Here is a 15,563-nt window from a genome sequence, read left to right on the forward strand (position 1 = left end):
TTGATTCATTCAACAAATATTCACCTGTAACATGCCAGGCGCTGCTCCAGGGAGGTCAGGCGCACTCACTCATTCGTTTATTGTTCTGAGTTAGGGAGGGCTTACAGATAACACACCTGTGTGCCACTGTCAGAAAAATGACTTCACATTGATTGTTTCAAAATAATCATTCTTAGTAGATGTCCTATGAAACCAAATGTCTAGTTAGTTAGTTAGTTCTGTCAGTTGCTGACAAGGGATTGAAGTTCCTAACTATAATTGTGGAATTGGCATTTCTCTTTTTAGCTTTATCAGTTTTTGTTCTGTGTATTTTGAGGCTCTGTTGTTTGGTGCATAGACATTTAGGATCATTATGTCTTCCTGGTGCATTGATCCTTTTATCATTTTATATGTCCCTCTTTATCTCTAGTAATTTTCTCTGTTCTAAAGTCTAGTTTATCTTATATAGCCACTCCTTTTTTAATTAGTGTTTGTATCATATATCTTTCTCCATCCTTTTTCTTTCAACTTACCTGTCATTCGTTGAATTTGAAGTGAGTTTTTTGTAAACAGCCTATAGTTGTGCTTTTTTTTAATCCACTCTGCCAATCTCTTCCTTTTAATTGGTATATTTAGACCATTTAGATTTAAGGTAATTATTGTTATTTTAGAGCTTATGTCTCCCAAGTTAACTATTTATGTAACCAGGGTACATTTTTCTTTTAGAGAGTTTCACCAAGAGGTTAAATTAATAATAGCTATCAGTGGGTACTTGACCAAGGGGTCTTTGTTTATTTGTGTGATTTTATAGCCTAAGTAAGAGTTTGATGTCATCCACTTGAGTAGTTTTCTAGGCTAAATTTATTGTAGCCACGCTCAATTGCATGGGCTTTGGGATCTCAATTGCCCATTTGTCCATGGGTTTAGTGGACCCAGAACTTTTTTCTGAGGAAAATTTTAGTTCTATCTGGGAACTCCCTCTGCCCAGCTCCATACTGAGGTTGAGTAGCCTTAGGTTCTGGCACATACTTAATGTGTCAGAAGAGGATGTCAAGAATACCACGAGCACAGTAACTGATAATGTTTGCATCTGCTCTTAGTGATCAGTGTTGCATATTTACATATTTACCTGCCTTTATCAGTTACTCATGTTCCAGGTATTATTGCTCCGTTATGAATTATCCCAGAATTTAGTGGCTTGGGATCACCGTTTTCATATGCTGACGGATTCTGTGGGTCAGGAGTTCAGAAAGGACACAGTGGGGATGGCTTTTCCCTGTGCCAGCATGTCTGGGGCCTCATCTGGGAAGGCTGGAAGGCTGGCGGGGACTCAACAGCTAGGGGCTAGAGTCATCTGAATGGTCATTGACTCACAGATCTGGCAGCTGGGCTGGGATGACGTGAGGCCACGACTGCTACCTGGAGCGCCTGCACACGGCCTGTCCCTGGAGCGTGGCTTCTTCACAGCATGGCAACCTCGGGATAGTTGAAATTCTTACATGGTTGTCTGGGATCCAAGAGAAAATGTTCCAGCAAACCAAGGGGAAGTTGCATCACTTTGTGTCCTCCCTTAGGCGAAGCAGCCACAACCCGCTCAGATTTGAGGGAAGGGGGCATAGATTCCTTCCCGTCATGAGAACATTGTTAAATAATTTGGGGGTCATGATTTACTTGAGAAAAAACACTTAGAGAGTACTACCTAAATCGGTTAAATATGATCTATTCTTACAGATTCTCTAAGTTTAAAAAAAATTTCTTATCTTAAACTACTGTCTGAAAACTGCATATCTAATAGACCATATTGTTGGATATCCTATGGAATGATTTATATGCTTGAATAGTACATCAGTCTCATGAGAAGTTACTGAAGTTACTGCAGGAATTTTGTAGAGGCGGTGGCTCTCATAATCCTAAGATTACAAGTGTGTTTCTTCTGGTTTATCATCATTTTGTGGACACAGCGAGTTGTTTATTGTTTAGTGCCTGTGTTAGACAGCTGGGGAAACTGAAGCTTTGAGAATGACTGTCCAGAGTCATAGAGTAAGTTAATGGTTAAATGGAATTAAAATTCGGGTCTCTCTTTCTCTTGGGCCAGATTGTCTCTGTCAGAACTTTCCCTGGCTTTGTTATCTAAGGTGTCACTTTATGACTTGCTACCTCACAAGGGTTTACGTGACCGAAACATAGCGTGGCATTCTGGGCAGATTGTTACATTCAAAAGGCTGTGCCTGTTGCGTTGACAAGCCTTTAGCTTCCAGTAGTCAGTATTAAAGTGGTTTCTTAGTGTGCTTTTCACCCCAAAGAAAGACGCTCTTTACTTCCTCAGTATGTGTCATGTTTCCCCATGGTGATTGAGTTGAGGGCGTGTCCATTTCTGGTCTGTGTTTCTAAGGATGTGGAGGAAAGTGTGGCATAGGGTTCTTTCTTCCGGTTGAAAGCTCATCTCCAGGGGTTTCTCTTCAAAACTTTATGGTGGTTAGAACATACTTTGTTACAGTTTAAGATTCAGATTGTTATATTTTAGCTATAGTGATTGTCCAAAAAATAAAAGAAAATCCACAAACCACTATTCAAACAGAAACAAAAACCTATGTGGCAGCGTATGGCGAGAGACCTCCTTGGTGTGACTCGCCAGGCCTTCGGTGATCTGCCTCGTCCTTCAGCTCCCTGTCTGGCTGTGGCCCCTCTCCCAGCCTTACTGAACTTCTGTAGTTTTCTGAACGTTCCATATTCTTCCTCCATGCTGTTGTTGCTAACATGTGTGCTGGTCAGGCTGCCCAGAGAGTCCCTCTTGCCTGCCCCACGTGAAGTGTCCCTGCTACACAGCTCCTCCTTCTCGGCTTCACTCAGATATTCGCCTCTCTGCATGGCCCTCTCTGAGTCTCCCAAGCAGAGTTAGGGGTTTCTCACCGGCAGCCCCCGCCCTGGCCACAGTGCTGTGCTTGCTCGTTTCTGTTTCTGTGCCCTCCAGGGAGGTCCATGTTTTATTCATCTTTATATGCTCTAGTCTAGTACCAGTAATGGAAGGTGCTCATTGAGGGATTATTGAGTGAAGGAGTGACGGGATTAATGGGTTAACGTGTATCCCATCATTCCCTCTCACCTTTACCTGCTGCCCTGTGGCCCTAGAACGTTTGCAAGAAATGATACATTATTTAGATTTCATTAAAATACTGCCCAAGTTTGGGCCGTTGCTCCAGACTTTCTCTATATTATGAAGATGTTCAAAGACAAGCAAAGAAGAGGATTGGGTCTGAAAATCATGTTGATTTTCTAGGCTGATACGGCATCAGTTCCTCTCCCTTTTTGTGACCAACATAGATGCGACAGGGGGCAGGTCCAGCCTTATTACGGTAGATGTTTAGTGGGCATTTGGTCAAAGCTTATCTCTCATCAGAAATCCCGTTGCTTGGACCATTATTATTTAGTACAATGGCTAGTTCTTCATTTTTACTGTCTAATATCTGTGGCAGTTTGGGGAAAACCAATAGTTCCCAAAAGCTAGTCCTCAGACCCAATTTAATAGGTCTGGTGTGAGGCCCAAGCATCTGTATTTTCTGAATCTAACCAGTTTCTATTGGCATAGACAAACACAGGTCAATAATGTCTATTGTGGTGGAAAACCGTGTGACTATGCTCTAGGCCTCCGGTTCTTCTCGTACTCCTCAGCTTGCTGTGGTTTATCTGTAGTGCAGAGGTTCTACAGAAATATACATATTTTTCTCTAGATGTCCAGCGATTCAACCTTATAGCCTATTTGTAAAGCTAAAATGAATTCTTACCACTGACTAGTTAGATGTTAGTCAAATAAAATAAATGCCTGTAAGATATTTAACTTATGATTTTCCTTGAAGCACAAAGCAGTTTAGGTTGACGCTTTGAATGTACACTGAGATTCCATTTTTAAGACCAGGAAGTAGGAACCCCCATGTCATTAAGTAAATATCTTGTTTAAGCTGTTACAGAGTGAGCGGTAAAGCCAGGGTTAGCCTGTGAGTCTCAGGCATGGATGTTGGCCCAGCACAGAGGCTCAGAAACAGCCAGGAGACTGGGTGTGTCTGCAGCAAGAAGGAGGCTGTTCTGATTTTGTTAATGATTGGGGCGGTGTAGGTGTGGTATGGTGCAGGGTTTTGCTAACCAGTATGGGGGGGAGTGTAATCAGATAAAAGTTCATGGTATCTGATAAAGGGCTGTGGGGTCAATGATTTGAAAATTCCAATTAATATTATACATTAGAAATGGGTTTCTCAAGCAACAGCTAAAAAAATCCTATTGCGATGTTGCTAAAAAGTTACCTTGACTCAGATATTATGTATGCTAATTTGTATACCATCAGGCTTTTTACTGGAGTATCAAGAATTCCCACATCTCTGGATCCACAGTGACGACTTTAAAAATGAGTGATTGGATTCACTTCCAAGCATATTTAAGGCCAGTGTACAGCACAAAAAAGGGGAGGGCTTGCCGTGGAGCCCTGACCTGTCTGACCGAGAGCATTAAATGGCTCATGGAGCAAAGTGGGATGACATAACATTAATAAAAGTAATGACCATTGTTATCGTTATTGCTATTGCTGACATCATTGAGTGCTTCCCGGTGGCAGGCATGCATGTTTACAGGTATTAATTTATTTAATCTTCACAACAGCCCTATGAAGAAACAGGTTTATTATTAATCCTGTTTCTTAAAGATGAGGAAATTGATGTCAGTGAATCACTCAATAATGTATTATCATACTCTTCAAAGGTGAGATTTAAGACTGACTTGACTTATTCATATACTTTAGAAAGTTGATTAGCTTTCTGAAATATCTTTATTGATGTTTTTCTATCCTCAAAAGTCAATCTCAAAAAGAAAGGAAGAATAGAAAAGAAAGAAGTGTTATAAACATTCTTTTGATGGTAAAGTTAATTTACCTTTGAAGAGCTTTACCATGACGTGCTCTTAAATTCACAGTCATTGCCCATCCCTCTGAGAGCATATCATTTGTAATCTTGAACAAGTTACTTCTTAAACTTCTATAAAGGCCTCAGTTCACCCATCTGTAAAAGGAAATGGGTAAATGGCTCACCTCTTGGGAAGACTTTTTAGAATCAAGATGATATTTGTGAACGTGGTTTGAGAAGCAGACATGAGTCGGGGTAATGTACACACAGTGAGGCCGTATGTCCTCTATGTTGGCAGTGAGTTGCTTCAGTATTGTGCACAGACATGCTCAGTGGTTAGCCAGAGACAATAGCCTGGTCACACATTCCTTGATCTTTGACCTTCTAACTCCTGCTCGTTGCTGCTGCCTGTATCTTAGGGTTTCTGCCTTTCCACAACATCCTGGATATACTGTCCTGCTGTGTTTTGAGAGGAAGTCCTGCAGCTGTTCGGAAACGTCCCCTGATGAGGGCTGCTCTGACTTCCCTTCTGTGGATGTCTGTTCTGGAATCCCTGCAGAACCCCCCGCTGTCATAGTCTCCACCAGCGCTGTCTAGCCTCTTGAACTCCATTTAGACCAGGTAGGCTTCTAGTCTGTAATTTTTCACCATTGGTTTCTTAAAACAAGGTTATGGAAAGAGATGGATCTGCCGTTTCTTCATAAGAAACCCACAATTCTTGAAGAATAAGAACTCAGGGTGAAAAAGAGATGTGTGTGGTTGGGGTCTTGAGCAGCACATTCTCTGGTCTGGCCAATTCAAGAGCATTGAGGGAGAGAAAGTCCAGAGGCCCGATTTCCAGGGCAGCCACATCCCGGGCCTGTTTATCTCCTGGAAGAGCGCCACTTTTTCGTTAAACCTCAACATCCTGAGAAATCCATTTTCCCCATGCCTTCTGTTATTACTTCTGACTTCAGTCTCTTCATCGTTCATTCTCACTTTGACCCATTTCGTGTCCTTTGACCCTGCCTTTCTTTGGGCTTTCCTCCTTCCTCTCAGCCAGGACCCCATAATGTAGTTCTTCAGCCACTTTCTTCCCAGTGCCCCGGCTTCCTTGCCCTCCACACCTGTCCTTCAGAGCCCAGTCCTAGATCAGTGAGTCACCATCTTTTTTCCTCCTTTCTCTGTTCTTCGTGCGGCTGGAGGAAAGTCACTGAATGTATGTGCTGATGTCAGTACAAATTTATGGTCTCCAGCCCAGCTGCACCTTTGTCTGTTCTGTAACTCCTTTATGCCTCCTTGCTCAGCTCCACCTCTCCTTCTCCACTCACCCTCCCAGCCCTTCAGCATCCTCTCAAAGGTCCCACCCTAAGCCCCTCACTCTCAGCGTTGCCTTCCTCTTGCTTCCCTGCGAAATTAATGATGTTAGTTCTCACGTGTCCTTTGGCTCCTTGCCCCAAACCTGCGCCATCTGAACCCCTGCTCCCCTCTGTCTGTCCTGTTCTGGGGAGTAGGTAACTCTTCTCTATCCAAGACCAAGTCCTTCCCTGGTTGTAGATCCCACCCACCTCTCACTTTCTCAGTCTATCCATGTATCCTCGTTATCTGTTTCTGCTTGCTCCTTCCTCTCAGTATGTGAAGGAATTGTTTCTTTTTACTGTTTTTTAAAAAAGAAAACACTGTCAACTCTGTAAGTTCCTCTAGCTACTCTCTATCACATTCATTCCCTTCTTAGCCAAGCGCCTTCCTTCCCTCCCTCCTGCCCTTCCTTCTGTGCAACAGACATTCACTAGGGCTGCACAAACAGAGTCCTGGTGTTCATGGAGCTTACCTTCTAGTGGAGGGAACAGTAATAAATAGATGGGTAATAATAATTGATAAATAATTAGTAATAAATAATTCAGATAATGTGCAATGAAAACACTAAGACAGGGTAAAGTGAAAGAGGTGACAGAGAGTGACGGGGTGGGGTGGGAGTGGTAGTGGCTTCAGAGAGTGAGACTAGAGAAGGCCTCTTGAGGAGGTGGCATTTGGGTTGAGACCTAAAAGGTGAGAAGGATCTAGCCTTGCCAGGAGCTGGGGGAAGCATCCCAGGTGGAGGGGAAAGAAAGGGCAAAGGTCCTGGGGCAGGAAGAAACTTGACCACTTCAAGGAAACGAAAGAAAAGCACTCAACTCACTCAACTCCTGCCGCTTCATCCCTCCTCATCTTCCAAACCTGTCGCTTCTCTGAAACTGTTATTGGGAAGATCGCCGGTGATCTGCTTGCCCTCCAGTAGGACACCTCCGTCCTCTTCTCGGTCAACCTTGGTGTGACAGCTGGCTCTGTTGAGTGGTCCCTTGTTCACCGGGTGGGCCCCTGCCGCTCTCTCCTGCCCCTCTGTGCACTTCTCTCACTGTGCCTGACCTCTCAGTCTCCTTTGCGGATCCATGCACTCTGCACCTGCAGGGTTGGGATGTCCCAGGCCCACATCCTGGGCTCCCCCGTCTCGTTCCACACACTTCCTGACTGATCTGACCCACACCCACAGCTTCAGCTTATATGCTTGGGACGCCTAACTCTGTATGTTTAAAAAAGGCCTGGGGCCGGCCCTGTGGCCTAGTGGTTAAGTTCAGCACACTCTGCTTTGGCGGCCCGGGTTCGTAGGTTCAGTTCCTGGGACCTACACCACTTGTCGGTGGCCATGCTGTGGTGGCGACCCACATGCAAAATAGAGGAAGATTGGCACAGATGTTAGCTCAGAGCTAATCTTCCTCAGCAAAAAAAAAAAAAAAAAAAGGCCTGTCTGCTGTGCTTCAGACCTCCCCATACAGCTCCTTAATGAGCCTATCACAGCTCAGCTCATCCCTTTACCCCCCAGAATACAGTCTCTCTGCAGTTCTCCCTCCCCTGCCATCCTGTCTTCTAACCAAGTTCTCTCGAGCTCTTTCCCCTTCTCATCGTCTCCACTCCACTGTCTTGGTTTAGGCCATGGTCATTTCTGCTGAGTCATGGTGTTCTTTCCTGCCTGCCCTCTGATCTCATGCCCTGTCCGTCCACTCTCCACACTGCTGGTGGGGGATAGTACTGAAGTGGTCTAGTCTCCCCCTGGTCAAGACCAGCCATGCTCCCTGCGCTCCCGGGTGGAGTCTGCACCTGTGAGCTGACTTAGTGGGCTGGCATGGCATGGCGCTACCTCACTTTCCAGCTTCATCTCCCACCTCTCTCCCACGCCAACCTTTTGCACTCCAGCCTTGCTGAACTGCCTCAAGTTCGCCACACATAACAAGTTGGTTTTGCTTTGTTTTGTTTTTTTTGATATTTTTACTTATCTGTTACCTCTCAGTAGAAAGCCCCCTCTGATTTTGTAGTCTTGGCAAACACGCACTCAGGCTTCGGCTGTGGTGAAATAGCTTCTGTCCACTGTCCACACCCTCCAGCAGGTGGTGACTCCCTCCTGTTCCCTTCCACCTTAGGCAGATTCTCTTAGGCGCTTATCATCTGTTTATGCCTGTTTGGTCCACCTCTCTGCCTTCCTCTCTAGACTGTGAATTCTGAAAGCACAGTCATGTTATCATGTTCATCTTTATATCTCAAATATAGAACATAATCCATGGTAATGATAGCCCTAAGAAAGATCAATAAGGATAAAAATAACATGTCATTTGAATATGAATCATATGGGGCTGGTGGGTCAACTGGTGAGGAGCCCAGCCCTGTGCTGCACTGGGTCCTAACAAGCCTCCCTTCCTACTGTCACACACCCGACAGCCTTCATGAAGTGAGTGGGAGGTTGTCGTTTTGTGGGGGAAAATGGCTGTGAAAAGAAGTCGACTGCTAGTACCAGTGATGAAGTAAGGAGGAGCTCTGAGTGGGTGAGGTTCTTAGAAATTCCTGGTAGATTAAGAACCAAGTGTTGAGTTTGCATGGATCTATGACATAAACAGACGCACCCCAAATGCCATCATGAAGAGAAATAAGAAAGGGCGATTCATGAATTGTTTCAGCAAGGATATCAGTCAGTGTAACTGTTTCTTATCAAATAGAAGAAACGTTTAGTGAAACTTGAGCTGGTGGTAAACTGGAGTCAGGCTGTGACCAGAGGCTGCTATGAGCCGACGCTCCGTGATGCAGGAGAAAGCAAGGTGTGCACAGGTATGCCCATAACCCAGCAGATGAGGAAAAGCTTTCAAGAGGTTACTGTTTATTGTTTTTATGTAGAGAATTATTTATGTTATAGTATCTGAGCATTTGGGGATTCATGGCAGTCTTAGGACATCTCTTCTGCAAGTGTCAAATGTGTAGCTACTACTTTCCCTAAGAAAATAGACCCGACAACAGATGGCACCATAGTGATGTCTCATTTAGCTCATGTGGTCTGGGAATGAGATATTCCATCTAAGCAGAATTTTCTAGATAACTGAAGTACCAAAATAGTAAAAAATTACTATTTTGGAGTAAAATCTTGCTCAGGTATTTCCCTGTTTCTCTTATTGAACAGAATAAGGAGAGTATGCTTACAGTGATGTCTTCAAAGGCCATTTACATGGGTGGAGTGTTTTGTTCTTTATGGTAAATGATCCCAGGCATTTACATTTTAGAAATAATGCTGTTCTGCCTCTTCCCCTGCTGTCGCGACGTGACCTGCCACTGTTTACTACTGTCAGAATTTCTGCTGTTACAGATTTTCTTTTCCCACGTGTTCTTCTTTGTCTTGGTGGGAATTTCTTTTTTCATGATACTCCTCCATTTCAAAATTTACTACTTTCAACACGTTGTAGCCTCTGAATTCAGATAATTGTTATTTAACAGCCGTTACAGTCATATGTTAAAGTAAAATAAAAACTCTAAGGGTAGATGTGAGGATTATCTGTGGGTAAATGAGCTAAGCACAGTGATTTTTACTACAGTCTTTGTATTGTTTGTTCTGACTTCTCAGAGGCTGTTCTTCATGTTCCTGCTTCTCTTCTATGTGCTGAGTCGTTAATATTGCCTCTGGAAAGTGCCCTCCAGGGAAGAAGCCCTTGGGCGGTGTGTTCCAATCAGTCGTTAACAAGTTTGGTGAACGCAGACAAATCGCAGCCTCTCTTGGTCTCAGTTTGCTCATCTGTAAAAGGGGAAGGCTGGACTAGATGGTCTCCCAGGTCCTTTCATGTTCTCAAGTGCCAAAAAAGTAGTTCAGCAAAGAGTTTAAAAGCCCTGAGACCGAAGTGTCTGGAGGAGTGAACAGTCACTTTGCATTGACAGTGTTAGGGGTATCTTCCTGGAGGAGGAGGGTCAGAGTTAGAAGGGTGAAAGGGAGGAAGCTCGACTGGTGAGAAAGTGCAAGACCTTTTCAGAGGAGAGCAGTTATTGTGGTAAAATATACGTACATAACAATTTGCCATATTAACCATTTTTAAGTGTACTGTTCAGAGGCATTAAGTGTATTCACTTTGTTGTGTAACCCTCACCACTACCCATTTCTAGAACTTTTTCACAATGTCAGACAGAAACTCTGTACCCATTAAACACTAACTCCCCTATCCCCCCCACCCAGCCCCTGGCCACCAGCATTCTACTTTCTGTCTCTGTGAATTGGACTGCTCTAGGTACCTCATGTAAGGGGAATCATATAAAATTTGTCCTTTTGTGTCTGGCTTATTTCGCTTAGCGCATGTTTTCAGGATTCATCCATGTTGCAGCATATGTCAGAATTTCATTCCTTTTTAAGGCTGAGTAATATTCCGCTGTGTGTTTTGTTTATCCATTCATCTGTGGATGGACGTTTGGGTTGTTTCTATCTTTTGGCTGTTATTAATGATGCTGCTATGAACATGTGTGTACAAGTATCTGTTGAAGTCTCTGTTTTCATTTCTTTTGGGTATATACCCATTAGTGGAATTGCTGGATCATAAGATAATTCTATGTTTAACTTTTTGAGGAACTGTCAAACTGTTTTCCACAGCAGCTGCCCCTTTTGACATTCCTACCAGCATTGCAGGAGCATTCCGATTTCTCCAAGGGGGAAGAGTAGTTGTATTTGCTCAATATAAACCTGCTTGACTGGAGCCACATTTCACATGAGGCAGGAGGAAGACCTACAATTAGGACAGTAGACTGAGGCCAGGTTATGGAGGGTCTTGAAGGCCTGGCCGTGGTATTGGTACTTTATTCTGTAGGCTGTGGGAAGCTGGTGAGGGCTTCTGAACCAGGGGAGAAGCAGGGTGAGAGTGGTGCTGGAGGAAGGCTAAGGGCCAAAGGATAGGTGCTGGATAGATTGGGTCCTGGGGCAAGACATGGGTCAGTTTAAGATTGCGGTTACCCAGCGGAGAGACTAGGCTCTGTGTAGGAAGGTAGAAAGGCAGGGATGAAAGTGGAGAAGTCACTTCTGGGCTCAGCAGTGCAGCACTGGCCACAACCTGTGTGCACTTGTATTGAGGGAGGGTGAGGATGTGAGGGGGAGGAGTGAGTGGTGCCTCCTTGACCTTCAACATCATGATTTCTGAGGTCCTAAGTTGAAGACAGGATGTAGAGAGGGGGCCTGCGTCTGGTTAGCTCCTTGTCTACTGAAGGAACAGACATTTGTAGCAGACCATGGAGCTGATTTGTGGATACGTGGAGGTATCCCCACCTGTTTGGTTGTCCTAGGGCCTGGCCCTCTTGAATAGGATAAGATGAGCATTAGGATGCTCATAGGGAGCAGAAACACCAAACTCAAAGTAAGCCTAGCACCTACAGAGAGAAAGAAGGGGAAAGAGGGTGCCAGTTGGGTGTCTAAACCAAAATCTAAGCTAGTTCCCAAGTTCTTATTTTGATCTTTAATTTGCATAGTGCATAAAAAGGATATTATCCTGTTAAATTTTACTAGGAAGGTGTTTGTGTGGCCAATTTGCTTTGCAGTTGCCATTGTTCGTGCCAGGTTATTGGCTAAAAAACCATTCCTGCCTCCAAATGCTCCTGCCTCCCTTTCTCTCAGTCCCTTTGTGCTTCCACCCCTGAAGATTTCCAGGAGACACAAGGATCCATAGGTGGTGTCCTCTGTGTTACAAGAAGACTGAGTGCAGTGTGGGAGGGCGTGCCTGTGGGTGTGGGGGGCGGATGGCTAGGTGTGGGTTTTAGTGGACCTAGGTTGCAAGAGAGTTTTAAATAACTTATTTAAAATAGATGAATTAAGGGATCTAAAAGCAGATTTATAAGACATAATTAATTTTATTAGGCAGAGTATGTGGAAATATGCTATCAGTTGATGTAATAACTGTTTCAAGGCGTAGGATGTGGACGACAATGAGAAAGCAGCTGAAGTAGTGGTATTAAGATTAGCCTGGGTGTCCTGGACTTACTGATGCTAAGGAGAGCCACACCTGGAAACCAGCGACAAAGGCCGCCTGTCACACCCAGCTCGTGACATGTGCTCCACAAAGGTGGCAGCTCTTACATGGTTATAGGAATCGTTGTTAATGAGAATTCTTACACTCTCTGGTTCTTTATAAGTAGATGTACATCTCTTGAGATGGGTTTGTATATATTTCTACCTGTATTTTCAACTCTGTGGATTTAGATTTTAAAACGTTAATGATTCTTATCCTAGTGTTGAGAAAGAAAATGACTCAGTTAAAAAAAACATTCCCCAGCCCACGTACATTTTTATCTGCACGTTAAACTGTCACAGCCTTTTCCACGTTTATTGCTGTGTGAGAAGGTGTGCTTGCTGACACCAAATAACAGAAGCATGACGAGGCGGAGCCACCAACCCTGGCGGCCCGGTTCAGTGTGCAGATAGGATTGTTAGCGAATGCGCCTCCTTCCTGACTGCACCCACCCTTATTTGGGCCCTGGGAGCAGGTGGATTCCCCTCCTGCTGTAGACAGCATCCGGGGTGGAGGAGAGCCTCTTTCCTCAATGAGTACCAATTGCCTGAAAGAATTAACAGATTTTGAAGAGAACCACTTCACATTTCCACAGAAGTCCTTTGAGTTTCCTAATAAGAAACGAACCTTCTTCTTTCTTCCATGAAGGGCCCCTGCAGGGACTCTCATTCTGTTCCAGCATGAGCTCAGCAAAACTGCCCTCAGCTGCCCTGACTTTGAGGGCTGTTGAGCAGTGTGCCCTGTTACCCAAGAAATTGGTGGAGCCTTCAGAAGAGAACTCAGTCCTTGTCACTCTGTGCCCAGGGCCTTAAATCACCCATGCTCACTGCCAGTGGATGTGCATTTTGAATCTGAGGGAGGCCCGTGGGACGGCTGTGAGAAATGAGACTACGCTGAAAATTCGCAGTCCCAGACTCCTCTGTGTGACCTGAAGGAGATCCAGACTTTGAACAGGATCAAAGAGGCTGTAAAACCCAGGGCTATGGGATGAAAAGGTCCTATAAGGCCAAGAACAGAGAAGAGAACTTGGCAGTGTTTGTGAGGAAGACCTGTAGGTCCCACAAGAGAAAAGAAGCGGAGAGTGAGGAGAAGAGAAGTGGCTGGTGAGAGGCCTTGAGAGCTGTAACCGACTGTAGGCAGACGTTTCCCTGGAGACTGGCTTGTGTAGCTGGTCAAAGGCTGGGAGGCGCATTCTAGCTAATGGGGAGTAAGAGGAAGGAAGAGACGTGGAACAGAAAACATTGCAAATCACAGATAAAAGACGAGGAAGCTTATCTGGTGATTTGTTGAATTTATCTTTTTTTCCTGAATGTAGCAGAAACACCCACAGTATCAGTGATATGGGGAAGGCGGGGAACTTAACGCATCAGGGAATCATTTGCTCATTAGATAGGGGCAGTTCTGGGATCAGGCCCTTGGCAGGCTTGTCCCGAGAGTGGAGCTGAGATGCTGGTCACATCTTCAGCCTCACTAGCGAGACTGTGTGGGGTTTCAGTAACAGCGTAGAGCACAGTCTGGGGGGGTCCGTAAGTAGACTGCCCAACTAGTCTGGCTCTGAAGCACTGAGTGGTGCTGCTTCTCAGAGGTCGGAAGGACGATGTGAAATCAGATGTGTGTCTGCCACTGTGCTGGGTGTACTTTCTGTGTTGTCTGCTTTAACGCTTCCAGAGGGCCACGTGACCCAGGTGGCTGGCCCTGAGCACTCGGAGTTGCCCCCAATAGATCACTGTGGTCAGTCTATCTGAAATGGCTATAATTTCTAAGCGAGAATTTCAACACACTTTTAGAATGAAATAAATATAATAATTAAAATATTTATTTAATCATATTGCAGAACATGTGGATAATAGCAGAAAGGGAAAAACTCATAACCCCACTCCATATCACAGCCAGTCTTATTTTGGCATATTTCCTTATAGTCCTTTTCTTAATGCCTCTAAATAGTAGAAATATAGTTTTGTATCCAGGATTACAAACCTTTTCCCATGTTTTTATGAAGTCTTCATGACTGTGATTTTTAAATGGATGGCATTTTGATTTCTTTCGAGATTTTTTAAGTGGGAGCCTGTTGAGTTTTCTAATTATTAGATGTACAGATTTAATCTTAATTTAATTTTCTTTTAAATGGCATCTTGTGCTAGATCTCAACTATAAAAAAACACTCAGTTGCAGGGGTTAATTTTTAAAACTATCTTTCCTTGTGTTTCTGTCAACAGGGATCTACCGCACAGAAAGGGATAAAGGCACTTTGTATGAGCTAACGTTCAAAGGGGACCACAGGCACGAATTCAGACGACTTGTCTTGTTTCGACCATTTGGCCCTATCATGAAAGTAAAAAAAGAAAAACTCAACATGGCCAACACGCTGATCAACATTATCGTCCCCCTGGCGAGGAGGGTGGACAAGTTCCGGCAGTTCATGCAGAATTTCAGGTTGGTTGGTTTGTACGAGGTTATCTTCCTCCGTGTGGTGTGTGTGAAGCTCTGATATCGTTGCCCATCAGCTCCCTCATTTCTCCTGCCAAGTACAAAGGCCCCTTTCTCTTCTTGTTCAGCTCTGTGTTCTTCATATAAAGTTTATCACTGGTGTTTGCCTTTCCCTAAAGTAATTAGAAAACTGCCAGATAAGCAGATTGACCTTCAGAAGTGCAAATTAGGAGGGACTGGGTTTCCTCGGGATCCACAAAGATGGCACAGTGCCTGCTGTGTTCAGCTCTAGCTTGGGTCTGCACTCAGGTCTGGGGACGGCAGGGCCAGGCTGTTTCAGCAGTGGAGCGGGCCCCACCCAGACCCTCCAGGGCGAGTGCCCGAGGCCCGGGCCCTGCTGGAGGATGCGCCCACTCCGCTGCGGCTGGCTTCCTCTGCTGTCCTGCTCCAGCGCAGCCGGGATGCATTCAATCAGAATCTGTTTTTTAGTCTAACCTACGTCTCTTCGGAGATTAAGTTTAGAATTACGCCAAGATGTTTCCAGGCACTCATTTTTGTAGCTGCTCAAGAAGACTAAGTGGGGTCTCGTTTTCAGATGCAGTGATCAAGTTTTTACACACGTCTCTTTAAGCTCTTTATTGTGCGGTGTTGGATCTTATAAGCTATTATGGCTACATCCACATATTGGTTGAGGTTAATCAGCAAACTTACTTAGCCAGCTTATATTAAAGTTAGAAAGTCGTATGTGTCTAATTATAAATCTTAAAGATCAAACTTACTTTTAATCTTTTACATTAAATTCACATTATTAACAGCCAGTAATGCTCAGTATAACGGTGTGGTTGATACTGCTCAAAATTCTGGATAATGAATGCACTCCTTTTTTTATTTTTACATTTGAAGACTAATCCTTTCTAATTAAATGTTAAGGTCAGAATCCAGTAGTCATAGACGAGACCTTTGG

At 44.4% G+C, this 15,563-nt stretch overlaps 1 protein-coding gene across 12 annotated transcripts in view; it reads left to right on the top strand.

The window, feature by feature from the left end:
• CSGALNACT1 (chondroitin sulfate N-acetylgalactosaminyltransferase 1) overlaps positions 1–15,563 on the top strand; it is a 348,572-nt gene that overhangs the window by 287,142 nt on the left and 45,867 nt on the right. For all 12 annotated transcript variants that reach the window (XM_087418625.1, XM_087418623.1, XM_087418628.1 and 9 more), the window contains exon 4: positions 14,389–14,605. In XM_087418625.1, coding sequence (XP_087274751.1) covers positions 14,389–14,605 — 217 coding nt within the window. The remainder of the gene's footprint in view (positions 1–14,388; positions 14,606–15,563) is intronic.

The sequence above is a fragment of the Ceratotherium simum genome, chromosome 28, assembly GCF_057802395.1.
Source record: "Ceratotherium simum simum isolate JZ-2026a chromosome 28, ASM5780239v1, whole genome shotgun sequence".
In the NCBI taxonomy this organism is placed as follows: Eukaryota; Metazoa; Chordata; class Mammalia; order Perissodactyla; family Rhinocerotidae; genus Ceratotherium; species Ceratotherium simum.